The 26,980-nt window shown below is 31.2% G+C and overlaps 1 protein-coding gene and 1 long non-coding RNA gene across 2 annotated transcripts in view; both read left to right on the forward strand.

Moving 5' to 3' along the window:
* The first annotated feature begins 5,071 nt into the window (after positions 1–5,071).
* The window catches only part of LOC143047651 (uncharacterized), a 68,475-nt gene continuing 46,566 nt past the window's right edge, over positions 5,072–26,980 (forward strand). Inside the window, exons 1-6 of the mRNA XM_076220836.1 lie at positions 5,072–5,218; positions 7,054–7,236; positions 14,740–14,870; positions 15,401–15,527; positions 16,837–16,917; positions 26,881–26,925. Coding sequence (XP_076076951.1) covers positions 7,111–7,236; positions 14,740–14,870; positions 15,401–15,527; positions 16,837–16,917; positions 26,881–26,925 — 510 coding nt within the window. The 5' untranslated portion in view covers positions 5,072–5,218; positions 7,054–7,110. The remainder of the gene's footprint in view (positions 5,219–7,053; positions 7,237–14,739; positions 14,871–15,400; positions 15,528–16,836; positions 16,918–26,880; positions 26,926–26,980) is intronic.
* LOC143047652 (uncharacterized) lies at positions 19,857–22,248 on the forward strand. The gene is made up of 3 exons (XR_012969623.1): positions 19,857–20,380; positions 21,124–21,192; positions 21,956–22,248. It is a non-coding gene; the product is annotated as an uncharacterized LOC143047652 (long non-coding RNA).

Below are 26,980 nucleotides of genomic sequence, written 5' to 3' on the forward strand. Positions count from 1 at the left end.
GCCGTATTACACACCACTATAATGAATTCTCCGTATTACACATCTCAAGAATGAAATCACCGTATTACTCACCTGATTAATAATTTCACCATATTACTCACCACTTTAATAAATTCACCGTATTACTTACCACTATAGTACATTCACCGTATTACACACCACTGTACTGAATTCAATGTACAACACACCACTATAATGAATTCACCATTATAATGAATAAACCATATTACACACCACTATCAAAAATTCACCGAATGACACACCAGTATTATAAATTCCCCGTATTACTCACTTCTATAACAAATTCACCGTATCACTCAACTATATAATGAACTCATCGTATAACTCACCACTATAATGAATTCACCGTATAAATCACCACTATAATGAATTCACCGTATTACAACCATAATACTGAATTCATCGTATTACAACCATAATACTGAATTCATCGTATTAAAACCATAATACTGAATTCATCGTATTACAATCATAATACTGAATTCAACGTTTTTACACCACTATAATGAAATCAGCGTTACACACTACTATAATAATTCACCGTATTACACATCACTAATGAATTCACTGTAATACACACCACTGTACAAAATTCAACGTTTAAACACTACTATAATGGCCTCTATAATGAAATAACCGTATTACACAAAACTATTATGAATTCACCATACTACACAACATTTTAATGAATTCACAGTATTACTCTCTTCTATAATGAATTCTCCGTTTAACTCACCACTATATAAAAAAAATCACCGTATTACTCACCACTAAAATAAATTCACCTTATTACACACCACTGTACTGAATTAACTGTTTTAACACCACTATACTGAATTCTCCTTATTACTCACCACTTTAATGAATTCACCGTATTAATCACCACTATAATGAATTGATCGTATTTCTCCTCACTATCATAAATTCACCGTTTTACTCACCACTATAATGAATTCTCGGTATAACACACCACTAATGAGTTTACTGTATTACACACCACTATACTGAATTCACCGCTTTAACACCACTACAATGAAATTACAGTATTACACACCACTATAATGAATTCACCGTATTACACACCACTGTACTGAATTCACCGTATTACACACCACAATGATTAATTCACCGTATGACCCGCCACTATTATGAATTTGCCGTATTATACATTACCATGATAACAAAATCACTTTCTTACTCACCACTATAATAAATTTTCCGTATTACTCACCATTATAATGAATTCAATGTCTAACTCACCACTATAATAAATTCTCCGTATTACTCACCACTTTTATGAATTCACCGTATTACACACCACTAATGAATTCACTGTAATACACACCACTGTACAAAATTCACCGTTCTACGCTACTATAATGAAATAACCGTATTACACAAAACTATTATGAATTCACCATATTACACGCCACTTTAATGAATTCACCGTATTACTCACTTCTATAATAAATTCTCCGTTTTACTCACCACTATAATGAATTCACCGCATTACTCAGCATTATAATGAATTAACCGTATTACTCACCACTAATGAATTTATTAGCCGTATTATACACTACTATAATAAATTCACTTTATTACTCACCACTATAATAAATTCTCCGTATTACTAAACACTATAATAAATTCACCGTATCACTCACCACTATAATGAATCGTCGTATTACTCACCACTATAATGAATTCACCTTATTACTCAACACTATAATGACTCTATAATGAATTCATCGTATTACTCACCACTATAATGAATTCACCTTATTACTCAACACTATAATGACTCTATAATGAATTCATCGTATTACTCTCCACTATAATAAATGCACCATTTTACTCACCACTATAATGAATTCACCGTGTTACTTACCACTATAATGAATTTACCGTATTACACACCACTATAATGAATAAATAATACAAATGTATTGCCTAGTGGAGGGCTAAATCTTATTTTATAAAAATAAATTCTTTTTAAACAAACGCCTGAAACTGATATTAACAAGATGCTTGATTTATTTCTATATTTTGCTACATTTGCAGGACTTGTTTTTTCAACAAACAATCAGTATTACCCACAGGCACTCGTCTCAGATTTTTTCCCCTATATACCTTTATAGTCAGTTATAAAAAGGTATATAGGAATATAGAAGACGAGTGCCTTTGATATTACCAATGACCGACTCTTCATTTCGACTTAGTTCATACTAGGCTAAATTAATAAAGGAGCTTCTAAAAAATTTAAAAGAGGCTAGCATTATTCTTTAACTTCACTATCCACTAAAAAGATGATGTTGACTCACTTAATATTTCAAAGTTAGTTGACTATGTTGAAAGCATCTATCCCATCTACCTTGAAATAACTTTCCCCGAATTTGACCTACCGAAACACGATTGGACTTATCACCTGTTTTGTACGTCTTACATGAGTAACTCGACGGGTGCCGACGTGTGCTCCCCGGTTATCATCACCCCCGGGTTTCGAAAGAGTCTGCGTTACTCAGTCTCAAGTCGGCGTCGATGTCTTTTGGTATACGGTTGATTTTTATTTGTCTTTCTAAGTTTGAATACTCCTTCTGTTTTTTTTCAGTCTTTTGTTGAAAATTTCTGTTTTGTTCTTTGTTTCGATTAGAAGTCATTATGACAAGAGACAATATATGATATTAAAAAATATGGTAAACTTCTTCTTTTTCTATATCGTATATATAAGTGGGTAAGACGTGGGGTTTACACAATACGGATAATAATCGGAAACAATTATAAAGAATAAGAGAAAAATGGACAAAAAAAATGAGACTACTATATAACATAGTAGTCTCAGAAAAAAAGAAAAAGAAAGAATAATGATCCCCACTGAAATGCCAAAATTTCGAGGCTAAAATATAAATAATAGAGAAAAATAGCCTTAAAATTAATGAATACAGTAATGATGGTCCCTCCCCCCATCCAGATTCTTATGACACCATGAATGAAAAAAAAATGGTACGTTTTAATAATATGAAAGAAACTAGCTCTGCAGCATGCCAGAAAGAAAGTGAATATTTATTACAGCACATTTATATGAATGATTTTTTAGATAAATCCAATTTAAGATATATGAAGTATATATTAGGTGTAAACAAAAAGTCTTCTAACCTAGCTGTGCTAGGAGAGCTTGGTAGATTCCCGAATCCCTTTATATTTTTCAATTGTATTATCAATGCTAAAATATTGGTTTAGAATAAAGAATATGAAAGATGGTTTACTGTATGATACCTATATGTGTAACAAAAACATGTTTAATAATAATATTGAATGCTGGTATTCATCCATACATTTCATTTTTAAAAAGATGAATATTCATAATTTGGAAGTGAAGCTCAACTTTTTTATCAAGTCAGTTAAGCAAAAACTTTGTAATAGTTTTATAAAATTTTGGAACACAAAAAGAACAGATACACAGAGTAGTAAATTAGATACTTATTTCAAACTTAAAACTTGTTTTTCGAAAGAAATGTATCTATCCTTAAACAATTTTCAATTGAGAAGTGCCATATATGTAAAATTAGAATCAGTGCACATGATCTCAAAATAGAAAGAGACAGGTATAAAACATTATATATAGAAAGAAATCAAAGGCTTTGTAAGAAATGTACTCTAAATCTGGTTGAAGATGAACTACATTTTATAACTAGTTGTCCAGCATACAAAAATGATAGGGAGATATTTTTCAAGGAGATCAACTGTATTTGTCCTAATTTTATACATCTTTCAAATGAGGCAAAATTTGTTTGGTTATTTACTAATGAAAATTTGTCTGTACTTAAATATTTAGGGAGCTATATTATTACATGTCTAGATGTTAGACGAAATGTTAATTAATGTATGTAATAACAATGATAATTGTAATGATTTTATGGTTCTCATCCTGCCTATTAACTAAATGTAATTGATTTTTATAGAATGAAGATAATAACACCTATCTGAACTTTTTTAATGTTTCATTTTATTATGTAAAAATGTTTTTCTGTTACAAATCATGATGTATTGTTCTATGTGTACATGCTATGCTGCCCATCAAGGGCCCTTGATTGGAATAATAAAATATTCTTATTCTTATGAAAGAAATAGAACATAGCTACCGAAATGTAACGACTCCCAGACAGTGGTCCCATACTCAAAGATAAAAGGAGAAAGACTTAAGATCACTTAAATCAGAGACATATATATGTCTCTGCTTAAATATGATATAACTTGCAATACTGATAAGGTCAAAGCAACTATTACAATACAGTGTTAAAGTAGACACAGTGGCGGATCCAGCCATTTAAAAAAAAAGGGGGGGGGTTCCCAACCCAGGACAAAAAGGGGGGGTTCCAACTATATGTACCCATTCAAATGCATTGATCGGCCAAAAAAGGGGGGTTCCAACCCCCGGACCCCCCCCTCCTGGATCCGCCACTGAGACATATATGTGTATGTGTATATAATATCCTCTTTCGTAACAAATTGTTTAAATGCAAGAAGTAATCTATTGTAATAGATTTTCATTATACCTTTAATCGTTTATTCAATCCATATATATAATTGTTTGTATTTTACTACCATGTATAGCAAATTTTTATCCATTCGGTCATTACCATTTATTGTAAATGCGTTTGTGCCAATAAAATATTGTCTATTGTCTATTGTGACGTCTATAATTATAGTAATTTCACTATGTGGGATATTGGGGTCAAGAGTATAATACTATTACTAGCTCATTCCAGGAACATATATATTATATTATGTTAGATATACTGTTCCCAGCTCATTCATAAAAAAAAATATTTGTCAATTTTTTTTGTTTACATAAATATCTTGTAATCCACTGCCGGTTTTAACACGATAAACAAATCTGTCAGAAAACAAAATCCTAAATTGAAACTAGATGGAATTCACCAAATTTATATTTACAAACAATCAAATGTCTCAACCGTGAACTAGTGAATAACTTGAACAACCAATCAAATGTCGCTGTATCATGCTCTCTTCACATGCCGTTTCTTACCATTCTAGTTAGTGGAAAAAACCGGTGAGTTCCGGAAAGACCGTTAAAAATTGGTTAAGGAAAACATATAATCTTATTATTAATACAATTTTGGGAAGCAGACAGTATCAAATTTTACGACAGCGACAAGATAACAGACGGAAAAGTTTGGTAAATATTTCTCAGTATTTTCATTATAATTACCGCGCACCTGCTAATTGATATTTTATAGAACATGATGCAGCGTCTGGTGTTTATGCAATGTGTGCATTTGACAGTTTAAATTTGTTATAAGACACATTCACATTTCTACCTGCGCAGCAGTGCATATGACGGAGAACAGCCAGTGTTTAAATGAATTGTATTTAATTCAGTAACTGTTTTATTTAGATTTTGCAAGTAAAATAATAAACCCTTGATCAAACATTTCCTTATTTGCAGACGTCTTCATAAAAAAAGCACAATAAGGGAGATAACTTATAAATTTGCAAAAAATGAACTTGCTAATTTTACCAGACAGTTTTGTGTATAAGTATAGACTGTCCCTGTTTTTAACAACTGGCAACAACGATTGTCAACATAGAAAAGTATAAGGAATCATAATAAATAAAAACAACTAGATGTGGTTTATACATGTACCTAAATGAAATTGCATGTAGACAACACAAATGGAAATACACAATTGTCAAAGGACAATACATGTATGTTGCATTTACTTCCTTAGCTCAACCATTCTGGGGCTGGCAATGTAAAATTTATCTACATATACTAAAGAAAACAATTTCGTTGCACATCCCCGCCTCAATAGTCATTCAAACATTATTTTTATTTATTTATTTGTATGCAAGTCGGTTACTGATCCAGAACTTTGTATAAATGTACAATGTATAAGGGGGGCCGACTGACTGACCTAAGGGGGGAAGGGGGTTCTATTCATGCTTCAGTGATTCCCTATTAAAAATCAACAAAATTATTCCCACTTATTTATGTAAGTACAATCTTTGTAAAATATAAATTAATAAAGTCAACATATCATTTATTATTTTTATGCCCCTGCTGTAATGGAGGGTGAATTTAGTTTACCCTTGTCAGTTAGTACATTGTTGGTTGGTATTCTACATTGGTATCTGTTCTCTAACTTTAGTTTGCCTAAATTGATTTTTTTGCAAAAGAAAACTAAAAATTATCATGAAACAAAACAACAGTCTTAGAAAGGGTAAACAGTTCCTGTTAAACAAACAACACTCCATGTACAGATGCTATTATTTTAATGTATTAACTGTCACATTACTGGTGGCATCAATACTATTTTGAAAATCCAGTGATGAATTTAATGTTCAGTTCAATGTACCATATAAACATAGAGAGGATGTGATACAGGATACCTACGAATAGAACATGGTCTGCTGTGACACATATTCTGTACATGTATAAATCAAGTTCTGATATTTGTAAAAAAAAAATGGATTTTCTCTAACTGTAAAACAAATAGAAAGTTTATTTTCTCTTTAATAACATTTGTTTAACAACAAGTGTTATTACTATTATAGAATGGTTTTCCCTCACCCTGCAGCCGGGTCTGTTTTACCTTTGTGTCAACCTTCTTTTCTTATTTTAAACAGCTGACAATAAACCAGCAGGTTTCTTTTTCAGCTATAATCAATGATGCTAATGCTGTAGTTTAATATTGTCTAATTATGTATTATAGAACATTTCATTTATCCTTCTTAAAGTTGAAAATAGCTTACCGGTATATCACAAATGTAGATCAAGATATATTGCCAAACAAGTTTTTTGCTAGAGTTTAATAAATATTTGTGATTTAAGGAAAAAAACTCTGTACTAAGAGCAAAATTGCATGAACCTTGTGTTATTTTTCGCAACAACAATAAAAAAAAATCACTGTCTGCCATCCCTGTAAAATTTTCTTGGGTATTAAAGGGGAAATCAACATTTGGAACTTCAATTTCCAATGGCGTTATAGTTGAACAAATTTTTTTTTTCAGATTAATTAACTGAAGACTGATTTTTCTCTGCATTTAACAAGGCCATAGCTATTCAGAATGCCAGCAGTACCGGGTGATATTCCTGGAATTCCACAAGCCCAGGGACTGTATAATCCAGAATATGAAAGTGATGCATGTGGTGTAGGATATATTGTCAGTATAGATGGAGTCAAGTCACATAAGGTAAGGAAAGATCATCGAAATTGAAAAGACTAATCTTCACTTCTTACATGTACATTTGTATATACATTTTGTATGTAAATATAAAAAAGAAGATGTGGTATGATTGCCAATGAGACAACTGTCCACAAGAGACAAAAATGACACAGACATTAACAACTATAGGTCACTGTACGCCGATTTGTACAAGGGTTAAAGCATCAGATTAAAGATTTATTGAATGTCCCTTTGCTCAGCCTCTTTCTGATTTCTGGTTATCTGCTGCTTATTATGATAGATCCCCTAATAAAAAACAATATTCACATCATATGTTCTTGTCCTTATATGATGATCGAAGTTTTTAAAGACCGTGACTGGCTATACAGCCCTCGTATGGTAGGCTTCGCCTTGTCCTTATATGCATACTTTTCATACTTATATTTGTCACTGGACTTTTAAATATTTCGCATGATTTTTGGAAAATATCACAAGAATATGAATATCTAGTTAACCACAGTACACAACCCAGTTACCACAGTATTGTACATGTAAAAGATTAGTGATAAATAAATACAAGATATATATGTACATGGTGTATAAGATCTTAGTGCATAGTGTACATTAGTGTATGTCTAACATTTTATATAATTAAGGTGTTAGTTCATAAAAGATGAATCATAATTCCTTTCTATTTCTCTTTTTTGACATTTTGTTTTTAAACTTTGAATGTTTGCAACTTGCTTTACAAAACTTGTTTTACCAATAGATATTGATTTTTTGAATTCAATTTGAGCTTTTTACTTGGATTATACAGATTTACAAGGTGACTTTAGAAGAAAACTATTATGCAATATATTTGACATTCAACAAATGTTAGATTTTAATTAAAATTTGAAATGCTGGTTAACTTATAGAAAACAAATTTGAACATTTGGTGTTGTAGTAGTCCTATGTTTTTGGTAGAATGGCAGGGGCGCATCCAGCCATTTTTAAAAGGGGTTCCCGACCCAGGATAAAGGGGGTGGGGTGTTCCAATTTTATGTCCCCATTCAAATGCATTGATCATAAAAAAATAGGGGGACTTACAACCCCCTGAACCCCCCACCTGGATCCGCCACTGAAAAGATTATCAGTAAAAAAGGGTGTCCACTGAACATAGAAAATGGTAGTGCAGATGCCAGGGGCATCTGTGTTCTATAAACACATTCTTTTTCAAATATAAAAGGCCTATAATGATGATACATTTTGAAAAATTAAGCTGGTAATATATGAAATGTTCAAGCCATAAGGTCATATTTTACTTTTTTGACCTGAGGAATGATCAATAGTCCTATAATTACATTTCAAGTCATAAAATGCACATTTAACATGAAAGAGTGAATGTTGAGAGTGCAACTTATTGCCAAAGATGGTATAAATATTTCATTTCATGTTCTGTTATGACATTCATAAACCAAGAAAACAAACAGACTTCCAAAAGAATGACAATGTAGCAGAACCTTTTAGTTGAAAAAGAGATGCCAAATGAAAAACTCTGTGCGATTGACATGATAGTGTAGATATATACATCTATACGTCACTGTTATAGGTTTCTTGAATCATACCAGTAAAACAAAGCATGCTAGAAAAATCTGTTTTAAGGACCCATTTATGGGCATTATGTTTTTCAGTCTGTCCGTCCATTCATTTGTCTGTCTGTCTGTCCTGCTTCAGGTTAAAGTTTTTCGTCATAGAAGTTTTAAATAAGTTGAAATACAATCAATTTGAAACTAAGAACACATGTTCCCTATGATATTTAGGGGCCGTTTGATTCCCTGCTAATTTAAACCCTGATACATGTAGGTTACAGATGTGGACACACTAGGTTTGTTGTTTTTTAAGATTAATTAATCCTAATCTTAAGAAGGATATTTACTTAATAGTTGTGTCAGATAAATTCTTTATTTCCTTCTTTGTAATTTAAGTTACCTTTAAGTGCTAGACATATTTACACTTGACTTTTAAGGCCAAACAAAAAAGTATGTGTGTTTACTGTCACATGCTGAAAAAAAAAGGGTACATGTAGGTATTTTTTTCTTTTTTTTTTCTTATACATTGTGTCTATGGGAGCAACATTGTGACTTTATAAACAGTGCTTAATCAAAAATGGAAAAAAACCCTTTAGGTTAGGGGTTAAAAATCAGGGTAGGTAGGGGTACAGTAAACACACATACTTTTTTTTTTGGCCAAAGCTAAGTTTTTATAGTGGGGAATTACAGATTACATAGGTACATGTATTTAGAAAAGTGATAAATCTGTATAAGTCATAGTTAAGAAAAGAAATATCATATGTCATTCAGCTTCTGACAATAAGTAATTACGTGGAAAACAAGTTGACAGATATGATATTACTTAAGTTATGAATATAGCTGTTAACTAAAGTGATACTCATGTTAAAAAAAGTATACCTTTATTTCTGGTTACCTGACTGACTTATTTTTGCCCCTAACCAATTTGAACGTCAGGCAGGTAATGTTTAGAATTTTTGAACAGAAGAGGTGGGGAGTATTAGTTCTTAAAACCTAAGAAATAAAGCAGAGTGTATCTTAACATTTTTTTTTAGGATATGTTATGCATCAAGAGTTCATATTTTCCATTGTGAAAAGGGTACACATTTTTAAGGGGAAAACAATGAAATGGTTATTTACTAATTTAAAATTTGAATGCATAAGCTTTCTCATCTGTTACTTTGTCACAAAGTTATCATTGTATTTATTGAGTTTATTCAAGTGAATTAAATATATCAGTAAAAGTTACACATGTTACAGATATCTGGTGTTAATACACATGATGTGGTGAATGTAATTTTCTCATGCAGTCAGTACTGATAAGATATCATTAAATTAAATCATTAAAAGACTTCATTTTCAAATAGTTGATAAAACATTTGTGAAAAAAGGCAGTACCATGTGTTCATCAGGTTCTGTTTGAAATGTTGTATAACATGATGGCAATAATGTGTATTACTTCTAGTCTAATTGAAGTCATAATGAATATCTTCACAGATGAATAAGAGACATCATACTTTATCATTACTACCAGATTGAAAAAATGTGAAGATGGAGGTTGCACTTCTGTAAATAAAGACAATCTAATTTCACATAGGAACTCCCTTTATGGCAAAAACTGTGCAACTTTTACAATGAAGTTTCTTAAAAAAAATATCCTAGAATGGAAAGTTGATATGCACTTAGACACTCTTTTATTCAAAAGTAAAAAAAAAAGGGCTGTGCAGCATATTTTCAGTATTTGTATGCCCCAAATTTGTAAGAGGTTAAACTTATATTAAAATTCTGTACTACCCCTCCCTTCACTCTGGGTCTTCCTGAAAATTCAATTTTGCCGCTATCCATCTGTTTTTATACTGGTAACATTTCCAAATTACTTGTATGAGATGAAACATAGAGATCATATCTGAAAACCAGTACCTAAACAAAACAAATATCTATGAACATGATGAATATTTAATACATATCTCCCTAAAGAGGTGTGATTTTTGAAATAGCTGTATTTTCAATCTAGACTTTCTAGTCATCCTTAGTATCATTGCACTGCCTGGTAGCAAGTAGAACTGGTTGAGGGACAGTAATATTATGAAGCAAGAAAGATTTAATTTTAAAATGTTACATAATACATTTACTAAACATGCTAAAATTTGATTATAAAGTGAAAGAAAATCACTTTATTATCAAATTCTATATATAATCAATACTTGATATAAAACATAAATACCAATTCTGACGTAGATATACAAGTATGTGGAGGAGTTTTAATGCCTTTCCACAATCAATAATAGCTTCTTTCTAAAATGAATTTGTAGAACTTTTTTATCATTGGTTCTAAGACTATTAAGGAACGTGTTTTGTCCCACTCAGGATAGATGAAACAAGTCTTCTATAATTAGTATAAAAATAATGTACATGTATTGATTTTTGCTTCACTGACTAAATGAAATAACATTGATAGATATAGAAAGAAAGATAGAATGACTTTGTTCTCTGGTGGCTTTACATTAATAGATTTAATAACTGACAGAGTTATTGGGATCATTACCATTACCGGTAATTCATAAATCGAAGTTTCTCAGATTTTAGTGTTGAACCTCCTTTGCTCTATTGAAGGTCAAATAGAGTTCACTAGTAAAGTATCATCCGTAGCAGTATGTGAAAAAAAATATTGCTCCACACTCATATTGTGATACCCCTCCCCCCACACACATATCTATTGTGATGCACATATTTGTAAGTGCCTTCATCCAATAGCAACTCCCTCTGTCCTTTATCCATAATTTAAGTATATACCAGTTGACCAAATCTTTTGAAATTTCTATAGATTTTGGATTTTTCGTAATACAATATTACAGGTCAAAATAAATTTTAATGGTTTTGAAATTTACTGTTCAAGAGTTATTCCCCTTAATTACCTTCAAACTTCGTTCATTAAAAAAGTTCTCTTATTTTTTTCTTGAATAAATCTTTTATTTACATGATTAATGCTGAATTTCACTGGAGAGTCAATTTTATTCTGATTCACTAAATTTAGAGTAGGAATCCTCTCTCAAATTAAAGTTATCAACAAGACTTTGTAGATTGAATGATAGGTAAACGAGTATTCTATGAAGCTATTTTCATTTGAAGCTAGGTCAGTGGTACAGGTACATGTAGGTTCATAACATTAGGTGCAATAACCACTTATAAACATGAAAAAATGTATATTTGTTGTAGAAAACAAGTATTCTCACAAAGATAAATAGAAGTTCACTTAGCGGTAGCCTGGAGTTGTTTACCTTCTTTCATTTCATGTTATGTAAAGGATAAGGCCACATGAAGAAGTTTGTTAAGTTGAAAAATAAGGCCACATCAAATTTGTGCATAGTTCCTTAGAATCGTTGCTCCAAATTTTAAAAACCTGAAAAAATAATTTACCACCCTTCCATGAATACTTCTTGAAAATCAACTATTTTTATATATACGACCACAAAAATGTGTTTAGGAAGAAGGGGATGAGAAAGAATTCTAAAACAAGCATTTTTCTTGTTCAAGGTCAATAACTAGTGTACATGTGTATGGATCTCTTTGAAATTGTACCACAAGGTTCCTTACCAAAAAAAAGGAAGGTTTGGAATGATTATGGGGGTTAAGGCCATAATTCATTGATTGATTGATTGATTGGTGTTAATCATCACTTTCAGCACTATTGTGCTATTACGTGCCTGTCAAATTTTATTGATTGAAGATGCGAGAATGAGGCTGCAACTCATAGAGCATTGAATGGATTCTCAAACACAAAGATGACTTAAGGACATATAACAAATATGCACTTCCAATTTTTATACAAGATTGATTTTGGCATTCTGCTAATACCAATTCTTCCACCACTTTTGATCAAAGTGTGATGTGTGCATAATCCCAATTATGAGGAATTTATATAACAACTAACACACAAAAGATGTGTTGTACAGATAAAAATGTTTAAAGACAAAACAAACTGATTTATATTAAGAGCGCATTTGTTTTTAACATAAACGATGTAAACGATTACGCGCGTAGTCGTTTAATCCATTTGTTTCTTACATTTTTTGGTCAACGTTGACATCGTTCACATAAATGATGTACGCGCAAAATATTCGCGTAGTCGTTGATCGTTTATCGTTGAGACATGTAAACGATAAATTTGTTTCTGCATCTGTCGTTTAAATAATTACGAGCACGTGTTGTTTTCGCAAAGTCCTGGTTATTTATTTCACGCACTTTTACCTGTTTGTTTACTGTGCGTGAATGTAATCTATTTCTGTCTGACTACGTGGGGTCGTTAAAGTTTATTAAACGATGTATTTGTTTCTAGCAGCTTAACGTTTACTAAACGATAGTCATCGATGACAAAATTTCGTGTTAGAAACAAATGCACTCTAAGAGTGCTCTTTCTGTACCTAGTGAAGCACAGATACATGTACATTGTTACAATTGATAATGATATCACTTAAATTAATCAGGTATGTAGGTAAACTGCCAGTTGTGTGAATGACATACCTACTTTTACTCAATATGATAACCTATTTCTTCCTTCATCTATAAATGGTCATAGAGTATGTTTACATGTATTTATAAACATGGAAGTGATTTGAAAAGTTCAGAAATATGGCATGCTATGGTCATGTTAGTATTACATGCACATAAATGTATTGTTATGAAAGGGTATTTTTGCTGACACTGCAATATTTTTTAAAGTACTTAGTTTTGATTTTAGATCTTTTCTGAGCAATTTAACATTTTCAGATAATTTTTTTAGTTAGTATTGCATGCATATCAATGCATATGAATCAGTATTGTTATGGAAGGGTATTTTGGGTTACACCCCAGTTCTATTGTTATACTTCATAGTTTCTATTTTTATCCAGACACACTTTTCCCTCGGTGTATAACTATTACTGACACTACAAAAAAATTTAAAGTACTTAGTCTTTTCTGAGCATTTTAATAAGAACTCTCAGATAGAAATTTTATATTATGTAATCTGTTATTTTATGAGGATCAATCTTGAAGTGCAAATATATGACAGGCAAACTTCTACTAATAGTGCTCCATCTAGCTACATTTCATGCTTCATTGACTTTAAAGCTAGTGAAATCAATACTTTGCCTTGCTAAGTTACATGTTTAATTGAAAGGTTTGCTGAAGATAGTGTTTACAGAGTCATTTAGGTTTAAATCATATTAATGGGTTAGGAAAGTTTTCTACTTTTCCTTAATAATATTTTGTAACCCCTATGGATAATTCATAGGCACTTCTGAATTTAAAAACTTGCATATTAGCCCCATTCATTTTTATGCTCGCTGTGCAAGAGGAGGCATTAGGTTTTACCCTTGTCCGTCCCTACATCCATAAATCCATACGTTGCAAAGTTGGAAACTTTATGAAAATGCTTATTACCCCAAAACACAAATCAAAGTTGAATTTTGGTGGCATCACTTTAACCGTAGAGAGTTGTGCCCCTTTGCAAATGGAAACATTGCTGAATTTTTTGTTTTGCTTCTCTAACTTAAGTTTGCCTCAGTGTAATTTTATTTTTAATAGTTTTAAAAGACCTTGTCTAAAATTCTCTTTTGAATATTTTCAAATCCCAACTTAAAGCATATTTAAGTAAAAAATCACCAAATGGACATCGTCTTATACAGTTCCAGATTACCGAATTCACTGGTCAGCTTTGAAAAATTATGAATTAATACCTGAGTTTGGCTTCTAGGCAAGGAAGATTACATTTTTAGGAAAAAAACTTGGAGTGGAATGAGTAAATTTTCATCCCATTAGCCATTAGAATTGATTATAGTTATATTGATCAGAAATGTTTCTTTGATTCTATTGCAATTGGAAACTAGTTATAGACAGTGGAGATATTCCAGCACATCTCTACACAATATAGATTTAATATAAGATAGAAATAAACTTATTTGATGAGCTTTATTGATTAAGTATTTGTTTTCATTTTCAGATATTACGAGATGCCCAGATTATGCTTCAGCGTATGGAGCACAGGGGAGCCTGTGGGTGTGACAACGATACTGGAGATGGCGCCGGTGTCATCACAGCCATACCCCATGACCTCTATGCTAAGGAACTCAAGTAATTATAGAAAATAAAATGGAAAATACAGTTGGTGCATGCAAATGAGACTTGGTTTTGAAGTAGGCACTTGTACTTATCATATTCAAATGATGATACATGTACAAGATATTCTAGGACAACTTAAAGGTTTACTCTGTGTTGCTTGATGGCTAGACCATGGACATAACAAAAAGTGTATAAACCTGCAAAAAAAGAGTAGAAAAAAATATAGTATAACGTAAACCCAACATTTTAAAGGGGTAGGGGTTTAACTGACTGCATCAAATAAACATATACATAGTGTAGTTCATCATAACATGTACTCATAATTCTGGGTTTTTTTGCTTACACATGTGTAGGAATATGTGATAATAATACAACTGAAATTTGTACATTTTCTCTCACATCTTAATTGAACATCTGAAGGGGAAAGCCAGTTTCTCTCAATGTACTCTGGTTTCCCCCACCAATAAAAACAGCCCACTACAATTTATCCTAGGATGTTGACAGTGCCTTAAAAATCCAATTAATTTAACATATATTTACAGATCAGAACAGAGTATTGAGTTACCAGAAGCTGGGAGCTATGCCACAGGAATGATGTTTATAGACAAGGATAAAGGTCCAGAAATCAAATCTATTTTTGTGAAATTTGCCGAGAACTTTGAATTGAAGGTATAAATTTTTTTTCTTGGTTTAAGAATATTTTTTTGTGGCTTTGAATTTGATTTAGTTGTGACTTTTCATTAGTTTCGTCTTTTTTCAGAAAGATAAGTCTTTGTAAATTTCTTGTAGAGTTTTTTTTTGCCATTGATGAAATGTTCATGTAATTTAGTGCTCTGTGGAATACAACGGGTCCATGTTAATAGCTTAATTGGATTAATATTGAACTAAATATTAATAAAAAAGGGATATGATCATGAGGTATAATTCAATGAAACAGCAAAGCAATGACACAAATAATTGAGAGTTCTAGAGGTCAACCTAAAGTTCTAGAGTCAACCTAAAGTTCTAGAGGTCAATCTAAAGTTCTAGAGGTCAACCTAAAGTTCTAGAGGTCAACCTAAAGTTTTCTAATGCACAAATATCAAAGTCCAAATCTTTTAAGAAAGCAGTACACAAACAAATACAGAAACCATTAAAAATCTGCCTTCAAACAATATAAAAACATATTTAATTTAGAAAAAAGATGAATTTCAGTGTACAACAAGTACAGTCTGGCTAAATAACAAATATTGTAAATAGACGCACACTGTCACTGTTGATTCTCATCTGAAAGGTGTGATACATCAATTTTTGATCATTCAATTTTCTCGAGTGTTCACCCCAAGGACTTATCGCATCAAGGACATGATGGTGCTATCTCAATAGATTTGATAAAAGATTGTACTGTCAGAAATTACTGCAAGGTTTTTATTGATGCCAACAATGGGACTGGTCGAGTATTGCAATTATAAGACCTTGCATTCTAATATCAAATACATATAACAGTATGCCGATATTTATTAAATTGCAATAATAATTAATCTCGCATTATTGTCCTTTCTTCAATAATCACTATAATAAATGCACGCAGTATTTTCTGAATTGACAGTACATGTATTACAAATGTGGAGCTATAATTTAAAGGAAACAGTGCTATTTGAAAGCCATCATGCTATTAGGATAATATAGATACATTCTGAAAGTGAAAATTTTCTGCACTTAAAACTTTTTAAACTACTAGTCCCAACACCTATATTCTGAGATTTTTCTCATGTGTCTGAATAATTTTTTTCAAATACTTACTAGTCCAAATAAAATTTTACTAATCTTGGGGAAAACAGTGTAGACTGAAATAAACAAGCATTACAAATACTACATTTATATTGAAAAATATATCCTCTATTTGAAACAATAAACAGAACTAAAAGGAATACAATCAACAATTCACCGTTAATTATTATTCACATTAATCATTTGTTAATATAAATTGACAATGTAGGTAATAGGATGGAGAAGCCCACCAGTGGATAGATCTGCTATTGGGAGTATTGCTCAGACCACAGAACCATTAATATTACAGGTAAATATACAACAATAGAATTAACAAATAGTGTGAATTTAAGAAAAAGTTAAATGCAAAGATAATTTAAAAAAAGATGTTATGTCAGTTCTAATATGAACTTAATTTAAATTTTTGAGTAAGATGATGTTTTAGGACTTATCATTATTAAGGACATTTGATTGAAGCCATCACTTGGTATTTGTCATAAGCAATGGCTTGTTTAGTTTTTTGTCTTTTATGAAATTCTAATATGGCAGGGGCAAACATAGAAAGTGATTTAAAGCTTTGCATTTCAGGAGTCTTTTTCACAAAAAAAAAGGACTAAGATTGATCTATGCTGAATTGTTCATCACTTACAATCAATCTTAGTCGTAAGTTATTTTGTGAAACAAACTCTAGAAGGTTTAAAATACAGATCCTCCTATTATGAGTGCAAATGTCTTTTTGTCATTAACTATATTCTGGCATAAAAATTATGTCAACTATGACCTCATGAACACTTATTTATGTTAGTGTTAAATTTATGTCATTTTTGTTTAGAAGTTGGTCTATGGAATCACTGTAATATGTCTAATATTTCTGAGTTAAAAATTGAATGGTCAACTTTTATTTTGAGCTTATTTTGTTTTCTCAATTTCTATGATAAATTTCAGGTGTATAAAATCATTGTTCGGTGGCCATGTCCAGCTTTCAGTTTTTACCAGTGTTTGACCAAATTTTCATTATTATCTGATCAATTTTATCATGTACAAGTAGTATTAAGGAGGTCAACTATATTTGGTGTATAAATATCAATTTTAGGGTACACATGTATATATTTATCTGACCTTTACCTAATTTTAGATTTTCACTATAGATGCAGTCATGCAGACAGGCCTTTTATCTCCAATAATGTCAACATATCATTCAATTATATAGATAGTCAATAAAGCAGGCAAGACATTTTAGTCTGTCCTTCGGATTTCATTTTGATTGATATTTATGAATTAAACTTTGTCTCATATTTGGGCATCTAGCATGATTCAGTATTATGGTGAGCGATTCAAATCTCTTTACAATGAAGAAATGGTGCATCTATTAAACAAAGCATTGATTGTTATGGATGAAAAAGCTTTGGTTATAGGTGTTCATTATCAATAGCCAGTGTTAAAAAAAAGATAGACATTTTACTGAAGCAACTTTGTAGGATATATAGACTAGGTTAAAAAACAACCTTGAATAAATGATACCATTTTCAAATGGAAAACAGAAAACCTGAAGATTATTTTCTTACTGAAATGAATATTTGAACTAAAAAAAAAATTGAATAAAGTTTATACCTATTGTTTCAATTTCAAAATTCTTAGATATTAAACATCACAAGTAGGCATGAAGATTTGAAAAGTACATTGCTTGTTATTTAGCTACATGATGGAAGTTTTTAACGACCTTGACTGGCTACACAGCCCTTGCACGGTCGGTTTACCTACATGCAACACATTATTAGGCTTTGAATTTGTTTATCACTCAGTTTATCAATGAATAATTCAGGTGTATCCAAAATTTGCACTTTTGCATAAACCTTCACATTGAACTTGTAGATCATAGATATAGCATACAAATTTAGTGTCCCCATATCCATTTCATGTTTATAAAGTTAAAATAACATCATTCAAAAACTTTAAATATTTGTTTGCCCTTTAAAAGATATTTGTAGGTCACAATTATAACCAAATTAACAATCATTGTATAAGGTTAAAAGAGCCTTTGATCTTCGTCCTGTCTGAATTATTGAATGCTAACATGAATATTTTATACCTTAAACATTGTGGTATTGTTCAAAGTTTTATTGATTATAAAATACCTGGTTTTAGAGAAATATTACATGTAAACTTTAAATACACGATCTGTGTACATGCATTAGATCATGTTGAAATCATGACCAAAATAATCTTAATGTAGTTTAATAGTTTGTTAAAAAAATGAAAGAGGCATAAATTATTACCAAGTTAAAACTTTTCCAGACAAAAGTATGGGATTATTTATGCAAGTTTTGTTTGATTGAGTCCCTATACTGATACAGTAATATCCCATACTCATTTTAAATGTACTGCCAACCCTTTCCATCTCCACTAAGGGGGTTGGAGGGGGGGGGAATTATGCATAATAGATAACATTTTCATTCTAAATTTTGTATTTTTGCAAAGAGAAACATATACAATTCAATTATCTATCCCTAGATTTAATTAGTTATAAAAACATTATTGATGGCCTTGGAAGACTTTTTACTATGCAAATAAGCAGTATTTTAACATAACAGGGAAAAGTCAATAACAGAAAAGACTATTTCAACAACTCCTGTGATGAAAGGCAGATTTATTGCCAAGGGCTATATTTTTCTATCTCACTCAAATAAAGCATGTCCATAGGGGGAGATATCCAGGTTTTTTAAGGGGAAAAAGAGGATGTCTTCCTCATAGAAATGGTGTGTTGGCAGGTATGAATGACTGTCTATATCATGTCTGTCTGCATTCTTTAGCCTCGTGATGTAGAAAATTCCTAAAACATATATAACTTTTTAAGACAAACTTTCACCTAAGATTAACAAAATATTATTGGTGTAATATGACACCTTGTCATACAACCTTGACCTAATTTTCATACCTAGAGGTCAGAATAAGTTATGAGGATTTCTCAGTATCTTTACATGATTGGTCAACGTTGGTCAATGATATTTGGTTTTGGTCAGTTTTGAAGTTCATATAAAAAAGAAGATGTGGTATGATTGCCAATGAGAAAACTGTCCACAAGAGACTAAAAGACCACCAAAAGACCACAGACATTAACAACTATAGGTCACTGTATGGCCTTCAACAATGAGCAAAGCCCATACCGCATAGTCAGCTATAAAAGGCCCCAATAAGACAATGTCAAACAATTCAAACGAGAAAACTAACGGCCTTATTTATATGGGTCAGGATCCCTAATAGACCTTGAGATGAGGAACTCAGATGACGTAATTAAAAAAAAATATTAGTCCGCCATACAATTGTGGATGCTGTGATTTTAAAAATGGACATAAATGAACAATAAGAACTGTTTTATAGAGCTGATGTGATGAGAAAAGAAAGATGTAGATTTGACCTGAAATAAATTATTAGAAAGGACAATTTTTTTATTGAATTTTATGATCAGAATTTTGGGATTATTTCATGAGGAGAGTGACATTTTTCACCATCTTCCGGGGTCCAGCAATTTGCGAAAAAAGTAATCTCACTTGCCACCCCGAAAATTTAACCAGACATGTATAAATGTATCAGCTTCGATATGAGCCATCATACATGTTCAAGTAAACGATATGGACTGAGCAACGGAGGAAAACGTTACCATTACGGCCTATGGAGAATTAATTGTAAATGTATACCCAAATTAGAAGCTTAATTCCAGAAGTTTTCAGGCTGATTTATGGATGATTTCACCTTGTACACCACCGAAAATGATGGTTAGTAGTTTTTTATTTATACCTAGTTATTATAAATGGTTTAAGATAAATATTATTGATAAAGATCAGCAAAAACTCAATGAAATTTTCGCTTTTAAAATGCATTACTGGCACGGGGCTGAACACTTTTTTTAGGCACAATCATAACTTTGTTTACTTCCGCGATATCCGAAAGGAATTTGTTTACTATATTGAAAAAGGCAAGAAATAACTTTTAAATATTATTAAATTGTAAGTAAACATGACACAATATAGTCTTTGTTATGTAATTATCACTTCGGTCTACAGGAATACCTGATAATCATGGGAGATAACACACTTCATACGAGTAAAGTGAGATACATCATCGCATGTGCTTTTATCCAATGATTTGACCCCTGGTCAGTAGATATATGCAAAAAAACAGAAAACACATGTACATGTTTTAAGAAAATCATGAATTATTATTTTTAATGCACTTGAGCAAAACAAAAGATATTGTCATTTCTCAGTGAAAAAGGGGGAGGGTCAAACCTTTTTGAAAACAATATTTCTGCACCGATTCAACTATTAAGCTAGTAAGCTACTACCCATTGCTTCTAATATAAAAGGTTTAAATGAAGGTTACTAAGCCACAAGGGAGAAGCATTTGTCTTTCTTTGTAATTAAACTTTCAAGAAATAGATTTTTCTCTCTCAATAATACTTATGTATTTAAATCAAATGATAACACAGCCTGAGTAATTTTTTTTTGTCTTATTTCAGTTCCAGACATATCATTACTTTTTAACCTGAGATGGCAAACTAGAGGTTTTAAAAAGTCCTGAATAACTGGTAAGCATTTTGTTTTGTTAGGCAAGCTCTAAATTGTTTATTTATGGTATTTATGCAATTGAAATTACAGTCGGTATGTTAAAAATATGCAAATATGAAAACTGTTGCTATGGTCTTGATATCGAATGGAAAGGCTTAGTTACAGATCGTTTCGACTCAATATTTCGAGTTAAATCTTGCGGCAACTGTTTCTCACGTAACACTGCAAACTATATTTAGCACTATTTTGATCTGTCGTTATTTAATGACGCCATAATACATGTGATGTCACAATGTTTCCTTTAAAACCTCATGTGGATTTCTCACTGATAAAAGGTTTTCACTGAAATACATGTTAAAAACATTTTTTCTCAAATAGAATTATGTGAAAGGACAAGTTTTGAAAATTTGCACTATATTGCACTCTAATTATATGATAAGGATGACTTTCCCAGTAGTTTAGAGTGCTTTCCACAGTTTTAAATACAAGATTTCCACTAGTAAGAATAATTATTTTGGTGTTGGTTTTTTTTATAAAATCTTCATTTTTGCATAATTTCTCTGCCAAAATGCACTTTAAGACACAAGAAAATTTTATAGAATGCTTTAACAGGGTCTGTGTGTTGTAATTAAAGGTTATAATCAGAAGTTTTGTCCTTGTTTTGACTAGTGAATGTATTCTGGAAGAAATTAATTATACATACACATTGTATTCAAAATAAATGAATATAGCGACGAAAGTGTCATTGCCTTATAGTGCTAAAACAACTTTATTTTTTTTCAGAAATGGACAAAAATACACAGATTTATTCAGAATGTTATACCGATGAAGATCACATAAAAATATTTGGAAAAATCAGAAGTATTGATTTCAATATGGGTCAGGATCCCTAATAGACCTTGAGATGAGGAACTCAGATGACGTAATTAAAAAAAAATATTAGTCCGCAATACAATTGTGGATGCTGTGATTTTAAAAATGGACATAAATGAACAATAAGAACTGTTTTATAGAGCTGATGTGATGAGAAAAGAAAGATGTAGATTTGACCTGAAATAAATTATTAGAAAGGACAATTTTTTTATTGAATTTTATGATCAGAATTTTGGGATTATTTCATGAGGAGAGTGACATTTTTCACCATCTTCCGGGGTCCAGCAATTTGCGAAAAAAGTAATCTCACTTGCCACCCCGAAAATTTAACCAGACATGTATAAATGTATCAGCTTCGATATGAGCCATCATACATGTTCAAGTAAACGATATGGACTGAGCAACGGAGGAAAACGTTACCATTACGGCCTATGGAGAATTAATTGTAAATGTATACCCATATAAAAAAATGGACGAAAAACAAATATGTAACACATAAACAAACGACAACCACTGAATTACAGGCTCCTGACTTGGGACAGGCACATACATGAATAATGTGGCAGGGTTAAACATGTTAGCGGGATCCCAACCCTCCCCTAACCTGGGACAGTGGTATAACAGTACAACAGTACAACATAAGAACGAACTATAAAAATCAGTTGAAAAAGGCTTCACTCATCAGATGGACAAAAAGACAAGTGGACGTGGCCGGGTACTGATACATCCTGATACAAAAAGACACAATGAACAGATCTGAGAGTACTCGCAGTTATTTGACAGCTAGTTCAAAGCCACTAATAAAAAAAATCATGGATCTAAGACTAAACTATCAATTATCATGCTCTCCTGGTCAGGTTCTGTTTAACAATTACATGTAGGTCCCTTTTGTAACTTAAACATGATACAATGATGTGTCAACACCATTTGGTTAATTATGAACAATATATGTCTGTCTGAAAAATGATACACTTGTTAATGTTTTGAACTCTTGACCTCATGTTAATACTCCAGATTTATATCTAAAGTATAATACATGGACCATTAAAATAATTTGTATGTTCATTCATTTCATTTTCATAAAACTGCATTTAGCATCTTCATTTACCTCAACATCTAAAGTTTTAATTTTTTCATAACTTTTTATTCCTATTAGTTAGCAAAACTTGCATTAATTTGTATCATAATATTGTATGTTAAAAGAAACCTTGTATTCATAAGCTTTCCACTTTGCCCTTATCTGCCTTAAATCTCAATAAAATATGTTGTATCCCTATGAAGAATGTACAAAGTAAATTAAACATACAAGCTGTTGCAGTCATGATTTTAATGTTATACATAGGTGATATAAATTTTCCACTGCAAACATATCAATGATGTTCAATCCACTATTACATAAAAATAACTAGACTAAAACTTTAGAAAGTTACTACTAGAGCACACTGTTTCTGAGTTGTGTAACCTCCATTTTTTTTATCTGCAAATGATTTTTTTTTTCTGTATTAACATGTGTAACAATATTTCCAAATTATAAGGGAAAAATTAATTTTATTTATTCCAGTAAAGAAAATATTCAGGCTGTTTTCCATTGGATTTTTGAAATATTTCGAATACTTCTGACATGAACTTGTTTAATTATGAAAGCAATCTTGTGGTCTAAATTGTGTTATTGAATTCTTCTTTTATTAATCATTACTGTTAACAATAGATTATATTGATGTTTTTCTGTTATTCTGAAAGTACAAAATATATTCTGGATCTGTTTATTGTTAATAATTTGGACATTAAGTATGCTGATATAAAAGGAAAATCCATCTATCTGAAATGGACTTGATTCTAAAATATTAGGATAACCAAATTATTTTCTTTGAAGTATTGGCAACTTGATCCCTGTCCAGGAAGAGCTATGGAAAGAACACTATTTTCTCTTTAAACTTATTTTAAATGAAAATATTTGAACGAGCAATGTTTTGTAGTGAAAAAGACATTGCACAGTTTCAATCTTTTAAGAATATCTAGAAACAATTTACAGAAATTGAATTCCTTCCATTGCCCTTGCATATGCAAGGAACCAGTTGTTGTCTTATTTGATGCAAATTAAAGCTAAAAATTGTTTACTATGCAAAATGCAACAATCATCTACGATATAGTTTTCATCTACTGATTTGAAAATATGAGCATCCTTATTAAATGTCCATATTTCACACATTTAAAGTGTTTTATTGAAGTTATTATGTACTGCTATCTGATAATTGTGTTCTACATGTTCATTTTTGTTGAGATATGCCCTTAGCACATGAAAAGTTTCTTTGTAGGAGTAGCCAGCCATCATATCTGGCGGTGAAGAGTTCCAAGGAAGGGAGGCAACTCAGAAATAAGTGTTTACTAAGTAAATGAATAATGACCATACTTTTCTATTGCAGCATAAATGTATAAACAAGGACTTTGTATTAAATACACATAAACACTTAAAACAGATTTACATTTTGAAGAGAAAAAAACATAATAGATTTATTTAAAATGGAAACATAATGATATAAATGTTGCTGCAATCCTCATTCAGTGAAATTCAAATTTGAGAATAAAAAGGTAGTAAAAGGCAATTGTATGTTTTAGAAGCAAAACATTTACTAAAAAGACAGCCAGATCAAGGTCGCTCTTCAATTTTGATGAATAAATCATTACTATTATAAAACCTGTTGTAATACTTTTTAAATTAAAAAAACTGGCATAGTAAATTAATGTATATTTATAATTGTTAACCAATCATTTCAAAGAAAATATTATAAAGTTGTCAAAACTAAATTATCATTTTTATGCCCCACCTACGATAGTAGAGGGGCATTATGTTTTCTGGTCTGTGCCTCCATTCGTCCGTCCGTCTGTCTGTGCCTCCGTTCGTCCGTCCGCTTCAGGTTAAAGTTTTTGGTCAAGGTAGTTTTTGAAGAAGTTGAAGTCCAATCAACTTGAAACTTAGTACACTTGTTCCCCATGATATGATCTTTCTAATTTTAATGCCAAATTATAGTTTTGACCCCAATTTCATGGTCCACTGAACATAGAAAATGATAGTGCGAAGTTCAGGTTAAAGTTTTTGGTCAAGGTAGTTTTTGATGAAGTTAAAGTTACATCAACTTGAAACTTAGTACACATGTTCCCTATGATATGATCTTTCTAATTTTAATTCCAAATTAAAGTTTTGACCCCAATTTCACGGTCCACTGAACATAGAAAATGATAGTGTGAGTGGGGCATTCGTGTACTATGGACACATTCTTGTTCATTTCATCTGTCAATCATTTTGTAAATATAGAAATAAGAAGATGTGGTATGTTTACCAATGAGACAACTCTCAACAAGGGACCAAATGACACAGAAATTAACAACTGTATGTCACCATACAGTCTTCAACAATGAGCAAAGTCGTACCACATAGACAGATATGAAAAGCAGAGAAAAGACAAATGTAAAACAATTCAAATGAGAAACAGCCTAAACAGTATGTAATTTTGTCTTTCACTTACCTTACTTTTAGGCATAAAAATATCTGAATGAGGATCAGTATATATATTGCACTAACTTTTCTTCTATTTGACATCATGCAATGCATATCATTAATCTAAGCTCTACACACTTATTCTGGGTTAGATACAGCATCATTTTATATTTAGTTTCAAATTCACCATGAATGACTTAAACATATACTGTAGATTCATTATTATTTGTTGGATACCAATTTTCGTGGATTTTGAGGGTACAGATGACCCATGAAATTCAATGTCTAAGAAACAACCAAATTCTTGTAGGCATAAATGCAAACTTCCGCAAAACCACGAAAATAAATATCCATGAAAATGTAAGGTTTCCTTCATCCACGAAAATTAGTACCCATGAAAATAAGTGAATCCACTGTCTATGTAAAAAAAAGGTTTTAATTTGTTAATAACAAACACAAAGTCTGTGGTTTTGTTACCTTGTCTGTCTGTCCTTCACTGTGTGTGTGTAAAATCATTGTCCAATATAATTTGGTGAAGGTGTTTTAGAAATGATAGAAAATATACATGGATATATTATCATGTTGCCTAGCAATATGAAAAAAAAAAACAGATTTTTGTGTTTACATATCCTAAATATTGATTATGCCCAAATGTGAACATTTATAGATAGGTTTCAAAAGAGATAATTTGAGTTTGATATAATTCTCTTAGCCACCATTTTGGAGATGTTGATGTCTTATTTGTTTAACCAAATTGAAACAGGCAATACACACACATCTGACTGGAGATCCCTACTTAAAATTGACAAAGGCTTAAAGAAATGAAAATTGTTTTGAAAAGTCTTTTTTCTAAACTATTGTGGTCAGTACAGGTTGAATTTGGCTTATTTATGAAAGAATTTGCACCCTTAAGTTAAACATTCCATCATTCTGATAAAAGGGAAGTAACTCTGGCTTAATTTGAGTCGCTGGAAATCTTTTTATATGTTGTTTAATAAAGTATATACGATTTACTAAAACCACAACATAAAAACATCAACACCAGCAAACACCCTGTGACATGAAAAATACAAACACTCCAATATTGAGTAAGAATTGTTATATATTGCTAGCAATGTAATGTAGGTCACATTCAAAAATTGAAACTTATTAAAACTTATGTATGCACATCAGTGTATTATTTAATGTTGTGAGACAAACACGTATTATTTAAAAAAGAATTATAGAAAACCAAAGTTTATATTAATTTGATTTGATGAGGACTATTTGTTATGAATGCTGTTTGATGGCTTTACTATCCTACTAGAGAATGGAAAACTAAAACATCTTTCTTTTTCAGGTTTTTGTCACTGGTAAAGAGGATCCAAAAGAATTTGAAAGACAGGTATGAATTTATTTTTGAATTATGAGTAAACTATATGTAAATTAAGTTTTCTGTA

Source organism: Mytilus galloprovincialis, chromosome 10 (genome assembly GCF_965363235.1).
Source record: "Mytilus galloprovincialis chromosome 10, xbMytGall1.hap1.1, whole genome shotgun sequence".
Taxonomy (NCBI): domain Eukaryota; kingdom Metazoa; phylum Mollusca; class Bivalvia; order Mytilida; family Mytilidae; genus Mytilus; species Mytilus galloprovincialis.